A 13,582-nucleotide genomic window follows, 5' to 3' on the forward strand; every position below is an offset into this window, starting at 1 on the left:
GGAACTCAAGGCGGCGGAGTTAGTCTTCTCACCAGTGCCCCTTCTCAAAACTTTGGGAAGTCAGAAATTTAAAGCAAATATTATATTTTTTATCAATTTCTCAGTGAATTTAGATTTTTGGGGGATTTCAACAAAACAGATTTATTAAACAAATATATTTATTAAAATAATATTTAAGTTATCAAACATTTAGAAATTGAAAGATAATACGATTAAATTCAAGCAAAATATTGCAAATAAAATTACAACCTACTAAATTTTAACTATCCTTATTTTTTGCTTCTTTTGCTTTTTCCTCTTTTTAAATTTGTATTTAGTATTATTCTACCATATATACATTTGGATTGACTAGTTTTTGGACCATTATCGTAAGTTATAGATTGTTAGATTTCTAGAGTTTGTTAGATTAGCTCCAGATTTGGCTCCAGTACCGACTAATATAATGTATAAGCACAAATATACTATTGTATCCTATTAAAAAATATTACTTTAAAAGAGAGATTTGCGAAGGGTCTACTTATATATGCTGAGCACTATATCTATATTTTTTGGCGGCATAGTTTTATAATTTTTTTATTCAAACTTGTTTTTTGTGTGATGACAAATCAAAACAACAACAGGCTACATTTGGTTTTTGACTGTTTAGTCGATGATTTAAGAGTAATTTCCTTACTAAATCAGTTATCTTTATTTCTAAAATAAATTACACAATCTTTGGCATTATGAATGACGCGGCTTTAATTTGTATTGAATAACATGTTTGTTTAAATGATCAAAAAATAATAATAATTGTGTAGACTGCATGCAAATTCTTAAAGGGATAGTTCACCCAAAACTAAAATCTGTCATCATTTAATTACCCATTTTCCAAACCTGTTTGACTTATTTCCTTTTGTTGAACACAAAGGAAGCGATTTTGATGAAAGGCACAAAAATGTAACCATTGACTTCCACAATGTTTGTATTTCCTACTATGGAAGTCAGTGGTTTCAGGTTTCTAACATCTTTCAAAATATATTTTTGTGTGTGTATGTAAACATACATACCTCTGATTCCACTTGAGTGTGGAAATAACATTTATCTGTTCAATATTTACATACATGTGGGCGACACGGTGGCTCAGTGGTTAGCACTGTTGCCTAAAGAAGGTTGCTGGTTCGAGTCTTAGCCAGTTGGCATTTCTGCATCTGCTGTGTAAACCATATTCTGGATAACTTGTTGGTTCATTCCGCTGTGGCAATTCATGATTAATAAAGGGACTAAACCGAAAAAAAAAAAATAAATGAAACTGTTTTATAGTGTTGTTAAATAAACACAATAATGAATTGGTGCATCTCACTAATTTACATCAGTCTAGAGAAAGCTCCTAACACCACTGCCAGATGGCGCAACTAACTTTTGAAAATCATATCTCCCCTGTCAAAAAAAACACAGTTTTTCATCTGAGAAATAATGCTAAGTTACAAAGTATGCTATCCATCTCAGATGCAAAAAAAAAAAACACTAGTTTATGCTTTATGACTTCTAGGCTGTGTTACTGTTTGCTGGTTGCCCAGCATCCTCTATTAACAAAATTCAGCTATTCAAAATGCAGCTGCCAGTTCTTACCAGGTCTAGACAATATGACCATATCACCCCAATTTTATCCTCCTTAAACTGGCTCCCTGTTAAGTTTCATATTGATTATGAAATATTACTTCTTACCTATAAAGCTTTAAATAATCAACACTTTAAAAAATATTGTTATACAAAACAAAAAAAAATTGACGCAACAGCTTGCATTAATATATTCAAGTTATGACAACATCTAACAAAATGAAGTTCAGACAACAAACTTTATTATGTTAGCCAAATCTTTTCCTCTTCAGAGACATTTTTACATAGCAAAAAACTCAAATTTTTAAGTTGAGTACTCAAAAAAACAAGTTGTTTACATTTTCTTTAATAAAATTGAAAACAAATCCTTTGTTATGTACTTAATTACATGCATATTGTCAAGTTTAGAACCTCAAATAAATGAATACATTTTAGTTTGTTTTCAAATTTACTGTTCATGCTTGTAAGAAATACAGTTATTTTTGGTTTTTATTGTTTTACAAAACAAAAACATGTACTGTCCCATATTATCATAAAAATAATAAAAAAAACAGTGTGGGGACTTAAAAATACAAAACAACTCCATTAGTGTGGAAACATTTTTTTTTTTGGGTTGCTAGAAGTTAAATATTGTTTTAAAGGAACTGACAGATATAATTACCTTTAAATTGGCCACATTTTTAAATTTATGTAATTATCAATATTTTCATGTTTTGAAAACTTAATAAAATTATTCTGGGGAGCATCTGCTTAAAAGTTTTAATCTAATCAGCATTTTGGAATTTTTAAGTTACAATAATGTATTATGTAGTGGTTACAGACCTCTTGAGTTACTTTTTAGAGTGAATCCTGTTTATCTAACCAACCTTTTGTCTAGTTACAATCCAACCCACTCAAGATCTCAAAACTCAGGGCTTCTGGTGGTACCTTGAATAGCAAAGTCTACTAAAAGAGGTTGAGCCTTCTCATTTATGGCTCATAAACTCTGGAATAGCCTTCCTGATATTGTCAGAGGCTCAGACACACTCTCTGTTCAAAACTAGATTAAAGATCTTTTAAGTAAAGCATACACTCAATGGATCACATGACATTATGACGAATGAGTGTGCTCCACACAGTTGAGCTGGCTTGACAACCACCTGTAGGACAAACTCTTCTGTCTTCATATACCAGATATTTTGTTAGAAATACTCATATGCTTCTCATGCTTGTTTCTATGTTTGTTTATATAACTATTATTTTCATTTATGGAACTTCATTTTGCATTGCTATTTAATATCTTTAATATTTTTTGAACATTATGAACAGCAGCTATGCTAATTTTTTTCTTTATTCTTTATTTCCACCTGGGGATACTCATTCCGAGGCCTCTTAAGACTATACAGCGCCATTGATGCGATCCAAGTGAAGAGATGATGCCAACCATTGAGGCGCTTAAGGACAACACATTCGAAGAGAGGTATGATCCTGGACCAGGCCATATCCTAAGCTGATGCTCCGGTGGTCATGGAGGATGGGAGAGAATGAGACTGATTCCTGAAAGACCCCAGTGACAGAGGAGTCTCTGCATTCATCCTGTGGGCCAGCCTGAACACCCAACGGTGACCTACTCACACCTGCAGCTTTTCCACAATGGACGTCCAGCGTTCTCCAGCCTCCAGAAGAAGCTTGACCAAGAAGTTTAGTTAAAGGAGAAATGGCGATGCTATTTCTCTCAACTAAGCCTGCTCAAGTTTTTTATTTCCTTCACTTTTGTTAATTGGTGAAGTTTGTTCCTCGCCACTGTCTTTCTTGGTTTGGGACTTGTGTAGCTGCGCATCGATGGGTTTGCTCTTCAGAGTTTGGACTTTCAGCAGTGATAATTAAACCACTCTGAACTGAACTAAACTTCAACCATGAAAATTAGACTGACACAGTTTTAATTTACCAGAACTTCTAAGTTAAGCTGCTTTGACACAATATTCATTGTAAAAGCACTATAAAAATAAACATGAGTTGATTTGGTAGGGGGAAAATATGGAAATTTATAATTATAAATGGTATAATCACATCTCTGAATGACTTTCTAAATGTATTCAATATTCTCAATAAACACTGAATAAGCCAATGACGAAGACTAATGATCCTTACTGCAGAAATTCACCTTAAAATGAAAAAAAACATCAGCTAACTATTCCTCACAAAAATAATGCAATTGTTATATTAATTCAAGACTTGCTGCTCTGATTTCAGACCCTTTTAATGCCTTAATTCAAAGCGATTTAAGAATTTAAATAACTCGTTTCCGCGGAAATCGTTGCGGGAGAAACTTCAATAGAGCACGCTCGTTTGGATTATCCTGAAAATGGAATTCCAGCGACAGCAATAGCATTCCATAGAACACATTCTTAAACGCACACTCACGCAGGTCGCGCACATCTAAGTTCTACAAAACACTGACCAAGGTTTGTGGTCTACTGGCACAATATTAGCGCCTCTAGCCCGGAAAGCGGGGAACTGGACAGTGAAGGCTGCCAGGTAGAGCTGGCAGCGGTTGGTGATTTGACCCCTCACCACCGAGAGAGATCCCCCGTTTCATGGTTCGACGACGATTATTGGATGTCCTGGGACTTCTGGGACGAAGTGATAGACTGGGGCGAAGAGGAGAACCCAGGCCTGATGATCCGAGTGGATGGAGTCATGGAGATGCTACACAAGCGAGGCGAGGAGAAAGCAATCTCGCGCGAAGTTGTTGTCAAGAACACGGGTATATAGATACAGGACGAAAAATGAGACTTATAAGCTCGAGAGCTGAAGAGCCCTAGAAAATATTAGAAATGAATTATAAATAAAACATTTCTTCCACATTTAAAGTTTTTTTTTTTTTTTTTTTTTTTTTTACTGAAAATGTATTTCCAACCTCTGAGGTTACCTTTAGATAAATAAAATATTAAGGCTTTATATTGCCATCAAGGCTTTCGATCTTTAACATCAATGAAATCCGTCACACATAATGGTCTTTATATTGGGAAAAATATGTTTTTAAAGATTTTTTTTTATTCACAAAGGTTATTTGAGGTTATTCAAGACATCACAATAAAAACACCCTCTCTTTTAAAGAGTGTAATGTTTGGATCATTGTGAAACGGCATCTATTCAGTGACAGGATTTGCTAATAAACTAGTTTTTAATTAGTGCTTTATAACAAATGAATTAGGCAAAAATGGTCAAACATTTATACTAAATATACAGAAAAACAATTTATAACTCTTGATGGCAACATATCAATTATATACAAAACATCAGGAATAGACAAATGCTTTTCTCATGATTTATACTTACCCTGTAAAATACAGAACTCAACATTTTGAAGTGAATAAAAAAGTTCTACTAATACAAGAAGAGTATTGTTTAAAACATCTTTTAGTTTTAGGACAACGCTGATGGCATTTTTTAATCTGGTTCAAATGTTGAGTACTGTAAATCGAAGCAGCAGAAACTATTGGTTCATTTAAATAACTCAATAAACCAACATATTCAGTTAAAAAATAATAATAATGGAGCAAAATGTTAAACATTATTTTAGAGATATAACATGACAGGGGAAAAAACATTGCATGTTTTGGTCAATTTTGACTGAGATTTGGAACACCTAGGCGATCAGTGTCAAAACCCTTTTTTTTTTTTTTTTTTTTTTACCAGTGTTTTCCTCAAATCTAAAACAAATAAAAATAAATAACAAAATAAATAAAAAAGTGTTTCTTAAGGTTTCAATAAAAAGTGGTAAATGCAGTAATACCATGGTAAAAACGTCAACTCTGAAATTATATTACATTCACTCATTTATGAGCAGTTGACAAGGAAAACATTAGGTTATGACACGTGTTGGGGAAAATTACTTTTGAAAGTGATGCATTACAATATCAAGTTACTCCCCCCAAAATACTTACTTAGTTACTTTTTGTGGAAAGTAATGTGTTAAGTTACTTTTGATTACCTGGCTGAGGCTTGATTTCTTTCAGAACTTGTTTTAAAAGAGGAGATCTGCAATTAACAACACACTGTATAACCTACACCTACCTTTACCTTTAAAAAAATTATTTTAGGATATTGTTATCTGATAACTTCCTGACCACAGAGTTGCCGTATATACACACAAAAAAGTTGACCCAACTTAAAACTTTAAGGCAACCAGCTTTAGGACATTTGAGTTAACTCAATTTAAATGGATTCAAGTTCAGTACTTGGGTTGAAAGTTGTGTCAACTCAAAAAAGCTCTGCAGCAAGTTGCTGAGTAAACTCAAATGTGCTAAAGCTGGTTGTCTTAATTTTAAGTTGAGTCAACTTTTGTTTTTACAGTGTACAGATTATTGAAAGTTTAAAGCAACATGTAAGCTAATTTTGTACAACTTGTATTAAGTGAAATCAGTGTCCATTGAGACAATCTCCTTTTCCTTTTTTTCGATACGTTCAAGATAATGAACACATTCTCTCATTAGCCCCTTTCACACAGCGATACGGTAAATATCTGAAAAATTGCTGTAACGACTTTACTGTTAAATTTAAAAAAAGTTTTACACAGGCAAGATTGTTCAGAATTTTTTCCAAAAAAGACCATCCATTCACACATCCATTCCAAAATACTGGCATCAAACAGGAACTAATTGCGCTTGTATTTGTAAACAGAAGGATGTCCGGCTTTTGTTGATGGTCAAGCAACTGAAGCAGAGCTCAAAGGTAAACAAACAGCAGTTTATCATGAGCATTTTATCGATAACTTTTTTTAGAAGGAACATAGAAAGTTTTTTTTGACTAACATCTAACAGCTAAATGTGCCTTTAAAATTATTCAAAGGCTTTTATTTTCATAAACAGCACGGATGTAAATGCGTCTGAATGTTCTGATTGGCTGGAGCAGAAGTCTCACGTCAGTGTGTTACAAGGGTGAATGCTCTGCCTCCGGAAATTTTCCTTCTGCGTTTATACAGCACAGCATTCCTGCAAATTACCGGTAATCTTACAACTTCTTCTAAATTTGCCAGAACAAATTTTCCAGTATTTTCAAAAAGGGTCAGTTCACACAAACAGACCTTTTTAAAAAATTGCTGGTTATTAAAGCTATTCACTGCTTGATTTATTGTAAAAAGTGACTCAAATATTATTACTTTTTTTAGTAATGCGTTAATTACAAAAGTAATATTATTACGTATCTCGCGTTACTTGGAATGCGTTACCCCCAACACTGGTTATGACCATTTTAAACATGCGCTATTCTTCAGTTCCTGAAATGGGAATGCATTATAAGGATTATAAACTGAATTTCTTCATGATCCTGCATTTGTATCACACATTGCACTGATTAGATGTCCACTTAAACAAAAAAAACCCAATCTGAAGCTTCGATAGACTTCGTCCTTGAAATAAAAAATAAAAATAAAAAACACAGCACAGAAACTCATCCATTCGCTCTTCTTGAATGCACCTCACTGCTTTATTTACAGCAGTTATTTCCATTGATATCATGATTGGCCACGAGAGCCGAAAGTGTCTCGACACTCCTGTGCATCTGGAGCTGCTGGGCTGATCAGAGGTCCAGAATGATTAGTACGATTTTCAATTAGAAAAAATAAAGATTCGAGACAAACATGTAAAAACATTTCTACAACCGGGCAAGAGCTCTCGAATGACGACATATCATCTATGTACAAAAAACATCAATAATATATTTATATATACTTTGTTTGTCATCATCTATACCCACTAAAATATATCAAAGCAGCAACTATTGGTCAATCTGAAGAACTCTCTTAGTCCAAAGTCCTGAAAACAGTTTAAATATCCTTCAGCTGTAAATGTGTGAACACCAGGAGGGCAGGGAACAAGTGGAGAAGGAGCACAGGTACGCAAATAAATAAAAAAATAGAGTCCAAAAATCTGTTCGCTCTCTGTGTAGTCTGGAATACTGAGTAGCAGGTAGAAAAGCAGTGTCTTTTACAGGCTTCACCTGTGCACAGTTTGTTCTTGGATGGATGAGAAAAGTCATCCTTACATTTCCCAAGTTCAACAGGTTTGCCAAAACCATTACCAAAGGTGGACAGATTCAGACACAACTCCACGTTAGTCATGACACAGGCCACAAGCAGGGTAAGGTCACTTTTTCCCCCTCATATGCTTCATAAACATTCTGTCTTTTCTGGAGAAATCTGAGGAGAATCCGTTGGCGGATGAGGAGAGAGTCTGAGGAGATGTAAGGTTTAAAGCAGCCTTCGGGTTGTTGAGGTTCATTTCACAGTTTGTTCCATTTGACCAGTTCTTGAAACTTGGCAATATTAAAAGAAACATCAGAAGAGAAGCAGTTGATGGGTGTTTTCTTCTTTAAATATAAAAAAAAAATCCAAAACAATGCCTGCTCCTTGTATCATCATCATCATCATCATCATACAGAGGCAGTAAAGAAGAAAACAAATGTCCTGAGATTACTTTCTGAAGTGCTTCTGATATAGAGCTGGATAAAAAGTAAATCTATAAAATGATGACAAAAACAAAACAAAAAAACCTATATAGCTTAATGGGGTTAGTGATATTAAGAAGGGGTGGATCGGGGTAGAGATAAGATGCGTCCGTTTTTCTTGCCGCCGTTCATATGCGTGTACGGCACATGCTCCTCATAACTGCCCCGAAGGCCCACGGAGGAGCCCTCGTCCCCGTCCAGACAGCACTCCCTCTGCGAGTACGAGGACGGGTCCAGCGGGATGCTCTCCATGTTCTCCAGGTCCATGTCAAACTCCTCTGTTTCCGGTGGCTTGTTTTCCTCGCTGTAGAAGAAGGAGACCTCCTGAAACGAGGGATGCAGATCTTCGCGGAGCATCTCGATGATCTCCTGGAAGGTGGGCCGCATTTTGGGATTATAATGCCAGCACATCTGCATCAGGTTATGTCTGGAAGATCAGAAAGCAGGTGGCATGTCCGTTAAAGACGAAGACTTTTTTAAATTCAAGTTCAAACTATGTAAAAAGACATTTTAGATCAGGGCTTCTCATTTTGTGTTGCAAGACCATGCTTAAAGGATTCAAATTGTGGATTTCTGGGTCTAAGCGCTCTATCAAACTGTATGGTGAGGCTCATTAAATAGTAATAATAAAGCTTTACAAAGTGCTGTAATACTTTCGAAAATCATGATCGCAGTATATATATATATATATATATATATATATATATATTTGTGATGCAGCAAGCTCAGAGACTGTTGTGTAGGATATGATTTAATATAAAATTCACTTTATTGTGTGATGGGATTAAAACGTGGCCATAATCGAATCTTTTCTTAATTCAAATGAGTAGTGGCTTGGACACGAAAAAAGTATTTTATCCGTCATGACTTAACAAGATTAGGATTGGCCTACCTTTTGTTGTGTTTTGTACAAAAATGCACTTATATTAGCGGTTTTGTCACATTTGCATTGTATTGAATGTGTTTTAAATGAAAATGCTATTTATTTAAAGAAAAATAAATAGTGTTGACTTGTGATGGATGTTATGGATGTTTTTTTAAAAACAAGTAATGTTATATCAATTGTTCCAGACAATTCTATTTAAATTCTATATAACAAACAGCACTTTCCAATAAAAAGGATTCATAAAAGACTTAGTGTGAATAATGAATGACCCAGCATTGTTATGATGTGAATCTAAATTGAAATATCAACAACTAAATGTTGATTTTTGAACTAGAATTGATTTAATAACACTTAAAACTCTAATAAAATATTAATCATTTATCTCATCAAATTTAATTAAATCAAAATAAGAAATATTTCATTTTCATTTTAAAGAATTAAAATAAATTATAAACAAATATTTAATCGATTTTAATGTTATTTCAAGTAAACATTTTAGTATTTTAGTTTCATGTTCAACACAGCAGCATGTAATGTTTTTGTTACAAAAAGACACACTAATATGCATTAAATGAGCATGTTCATAATAAATCCATCTTCCAAATCATGTTTTAGTTTAATCCTGAACTGTTACACTCAACCGATAATACGAGTTAACATTTAGACTTGCTTTTATATAATCATTATTTTTATTCTATTTTTCATTTATGCTTTTATAAGTTTTATTCATCCTAAAGAGCAGCTGTCATACCCATAAACAAATAGAATCCACTCTGGCTACAATCAATTAAACATCTGCTAAATGAATCCCATTAGCCAGAAACAAAACAGAACCACCCTTTTTGAAGTCAGATACAGTATCCTTGCACCAAACACTGACATGTTACAGCATGTCAGCAACACACTCACAATCTGTCTGCGCAGTTGTCTGGTCTGTCCAGATATCCTCCTTCCATCACAAATTTAAGGACCTGTTCATTGGACAGGCCTTGATACGGCTGTTCAGCCAGAGTGCTGACTTCCCATAACACCACACCAAACGACCTAAACAAACACAAGATGGGTCATGAAAGACTAAACACACGAGCAACAACAATTACTGATGTATTAGTAAGGCTGTGTGCGTATAGACAGTCAGCTCACCAGCAGTCTGAGTGAGCTGTGAAAACACCATCCTTCAGCGACTCTGGTGCCATCCATCTCACTGGAAGAAGACCCTTCCCACCCTTTCTGTAGTAATCCGTCTCATAAATATCTCTGGTCATGCCAAAATCTGAGTACACAAGATAAAATCAACAGAAATTAAATTAAATCACATATTTAATTATAATTACATATATTATAATTCAATTACAGGTATTTTCCCAGCAAGACTAATAGACGTCTAAACATGGTTGTCTTGGCTAAAACAAGGCTAAATTTGGGCTGTCACTGAAAATCTAATAGACGTCTAGGAATAGATCAAAATTAGACTAGTCATCAAATAAAAAGAAATGAATGACTACACATATAAAGTCTGTCTATTCTGTCTATTTGACCACTAGTCTAGATTTGGGCTATCCTTAGATGTCTATAGACCATTTCAATGCGGTCATGTCATTGGCCCATGAACATTTCCTGCTTGTTATCAAACTATTTCATAACTGTAAAAAGAGGCAATTCAATCTTAACTTAATATTTAGACAGCTGTTATAACATTATTTATCAATATGTGGCTCTTTTTAAATTATTCAAAGCTATAAAAATTAAAAATGCAAAACAGGAAATAAGTTTGGATCATTGTTTTCATTTACACCCCTCAAAATGGTCAATTAGATTTTCACTGACAGCCTTGTTTTAGCCAAGCTGTCTACACAAAATTGTTTGCTACGTTACATCAGAAACCTACAGTTGAGCCCTCCTGTGCAATATTTATACTTTACTAAATCAAAATATTTACCATATTAAGGAAATTTTACAGTATTTCTTGTAATATTTTTTTCTTGGAGAAAAAAATCTTGTTTGTTTTATTTTGGCTGGAATAAAAGCTTTTTATTTATTTTTTTAAACCAATTTAAAGTCAATATTATTGGCTTCCTTAACCAATCTTTATTCTCCATTTGCTACAGAACTAACCATTATTATACAATGACTTGCATAATTACCATAACTGGCCGAATTAACCTAGTTAAGCCTTTAAATGTCACTTTAAGCTGAATAGTTGAAAATATCTAATAAAATATAACGTACTGTCATAAAGGCAAAGATAAAATAAATCAGTTATTAGAAATTGCTTATTAAAAACATTTAGAAATGTGTTGAAAAAAATCTCTCCATTAAACAGAAACTGGGGGAAAAATGTCAAATCATTTAATAGGGGGACTAATAATTCTGACTTCAACTTCACAAAATATACTCAAGACAGATTTCTGTGAAAAATGATCCCAAATGGGCACAATTAACAACTGCGTCTTAATTCAGGAGTTGCATTCTTGGCATGTTAGAAGTCTGGTTGCGATGAAGACTTTCTCAATTCAAATCCAGTCTCTAGACATGTCCTGCAGTTCCTGGACACCACAGATGGATCCTTTACAAACTAGAATATCCCATGATACCTTGCACAATGCTGATGATAGGGCTTTTTTTTTCAGGATTACACTTTAAAATGCGGCATCCTGCCATTTTATCCTACCCATAAGATTATGCTTCCAACACTGTATTTGAATGGTTCAGAGGATGGGGTTAGGGATTAGACAGGTTAAATCGATATTACAGCTTCATATCACATTACTCCACATTAAAATTTACACTGGTAGCGAAATCTGATTGGTAGCATATTGCATCTTCAAACTGTGCTGACTACATTTGAATGGGAGGTAGGACAATCAAACAAGGTAGGACAAATTGACAGAACAGCGGCATTACAGTTTACTCATATATTATAAAATAAATGTTAAGAAGTTTAACTTTAAGAAGTCTGACTGATTTTAAAATATCTTACTACCATGTGAATTTCCCCTTTATTTTGTGTGAAGGAACTGTGTTGAAAAATAAAACCCTTGTTTGCTGGGTTACTTCAGATCTCCTTATAACTTTTAACTCCCATAATCAATACTGTACCTCCAATTTTTACAGTCAGGTCTTCGGCCACCATGCAGTTCCTGGCAGCAAGATCTCTGTGCACAAACTTTTTGGCATTAAGATAAGCCATGCCATCTGCTATCTCTGCGGCCATCTGAATCATCTCCTTCAGAGTCGGAGGAGGCCGGCCTGGGTTATTCTGTCACGAAGCAATCACACGACATCCATTTACTTAAAAGGATTTTTGTTTGAGTATTAAAAATGATGCAAGTAATATTGACTAATCTAAAAGCTATTTGAGGTGACTCTTCCAGTCTGGTTGGTTACCTCTGAGTCAGGTCTGAGAGAGCGCAGGAAACTCTTCAGATCACCGTGTGTCATGAGCTCCATCACCACCAGAGTTGGCTGGCCTTTAGACACCACTCCCAGAAGCCTCACCTAACACACACAATGATCAGAATATGTCACAGTGCAACCTTGTTAAGCTAAAATGATATCCAAGCTATTACATAAACTTATTAAAACAAAGACCAAATTATTTAGATCAAAAATCAACATTAGATAAAATTAGAGAAATGAAACTAAAATGTAGCCATAGTAACTAACTGATCTAAAAAAAAAATAATTATTTATTTTATGAAAATGAAAGCTTATAACTTCCTTGAAAAAAAAAAGGCATTGCAACCTCTTATCTCACAATTCTCAATTTATATCCTACAATTTTGAGTTACCGTAACATCACCTTTTTTATATCTTAGTTTTTATTTGTAAAAGTATTTATTGCAAAATGTAGACTTGCAATTCAAACTTTTTTCAAGCAAATCCGTTTATATATTCCAGTTATGACCAGTGTTGGGTACGTTCCTTTAAATAGTAATTGGTTATAATTACTTCTTACAAAAAGTAACTGAGTTACATAATTATAAGGGTAACTAATGCATTACTTTAAAATGATCTAATATCAAATAATGATGAAATAAGTATAAAACATTGTACACTAATCTACACTATTTTATGGTGAAAAAAATCAAGTTTTAGTTGCTTTAGAAGAGATAGGTTATTGCTGGCTGAGAGAGACGCTCCTCGCCTGAAAACTGCTTCAATGTTCTCAATTATAGTAATGTACAATTTATTGCCAGTAGTGGCAACAGCATTGTAACGGTGGAAACAATAATTCAATTGATTACTCGTTCCTGAAAAAAGTATCGTCGTTAGTGACGGTGTTTATGTATTGCGCTGTTATTCCCATCACTGATTATGACTATTTCTTACCATTAACAAAAAAAAGTCTCAAATTTGAGATATAATTTTGCTAAATTATACACTTTTTCCCCTCATGATTCTGACTGTCTTGCATCTTACATATCACATTTTGACTGTTTTAAGTTTACATCAAAAATGCAACTTTTTTCTTTAGAATATTTTACATGTGGCAAAACTTTCTCAGAATTCCCAGATATAAACTGTAAGTTGTGCATTAATAAGTTAAAATTGCCAGATGTAAGGATACAACAAACTGTAAAATTATTATCAGTTTTATTATGTAGCAGG

At 34.0% G+C, this 13,582-nt stretch overlaps 1 protein-coding gene across 6 annotated transcripts in view; it reads right to left on the minus strand.

The window, feature by feature from the left end:
- Window positions 1-7,036: 7,036 nt before the first annotated feature.
- The window catches only part of insra (insulin receptor a), a 105,492-nt gene continuing 98,946 nt past the window's right edge, over window positions 7,037-13,582 (minus strand). For 5 of the 6 annotated variants that reach the window (XM_073911792.1, XM_073911788.1, XM_073911789.1 and 2 more), the window contains 5 exons: window positions 12,359-12,469; window positions 12,071-12,230; window positions 10,115-10,244; window positions 9,881-10,015; window positions 7,037-8,512 (listed from right to left, as the gene is read on the minus strand). In XM_073911792.1, the coding sequence (XP_073767893.1) occupies window positions 8,158-8,512; window positions 9,881-10,015; window positions 10,115-10,244; window positions 12,071-12,230; window positions 12,359-12,469 (891 nt within the window). In that variant the 3' untranslated portion in view covers window positions 7,037-8,157. 6 annotated transcript variants of the gene reach the window in all.

This window comes from Danio rerio, chromosome 2 (assembly GCF_049306965.1).
Source record: "Danio rerio strain Tuebingen ecotype United States chromosome 2, GRCz12tu, whole genome shotgun sequence".
Taxonomy (NCBI): domain Eukaryota; kingdom Metazoa; phylum Chordata; class Actinopteri; order Cypriniformes; family Danionidae; genus Danio; species Danio rerio.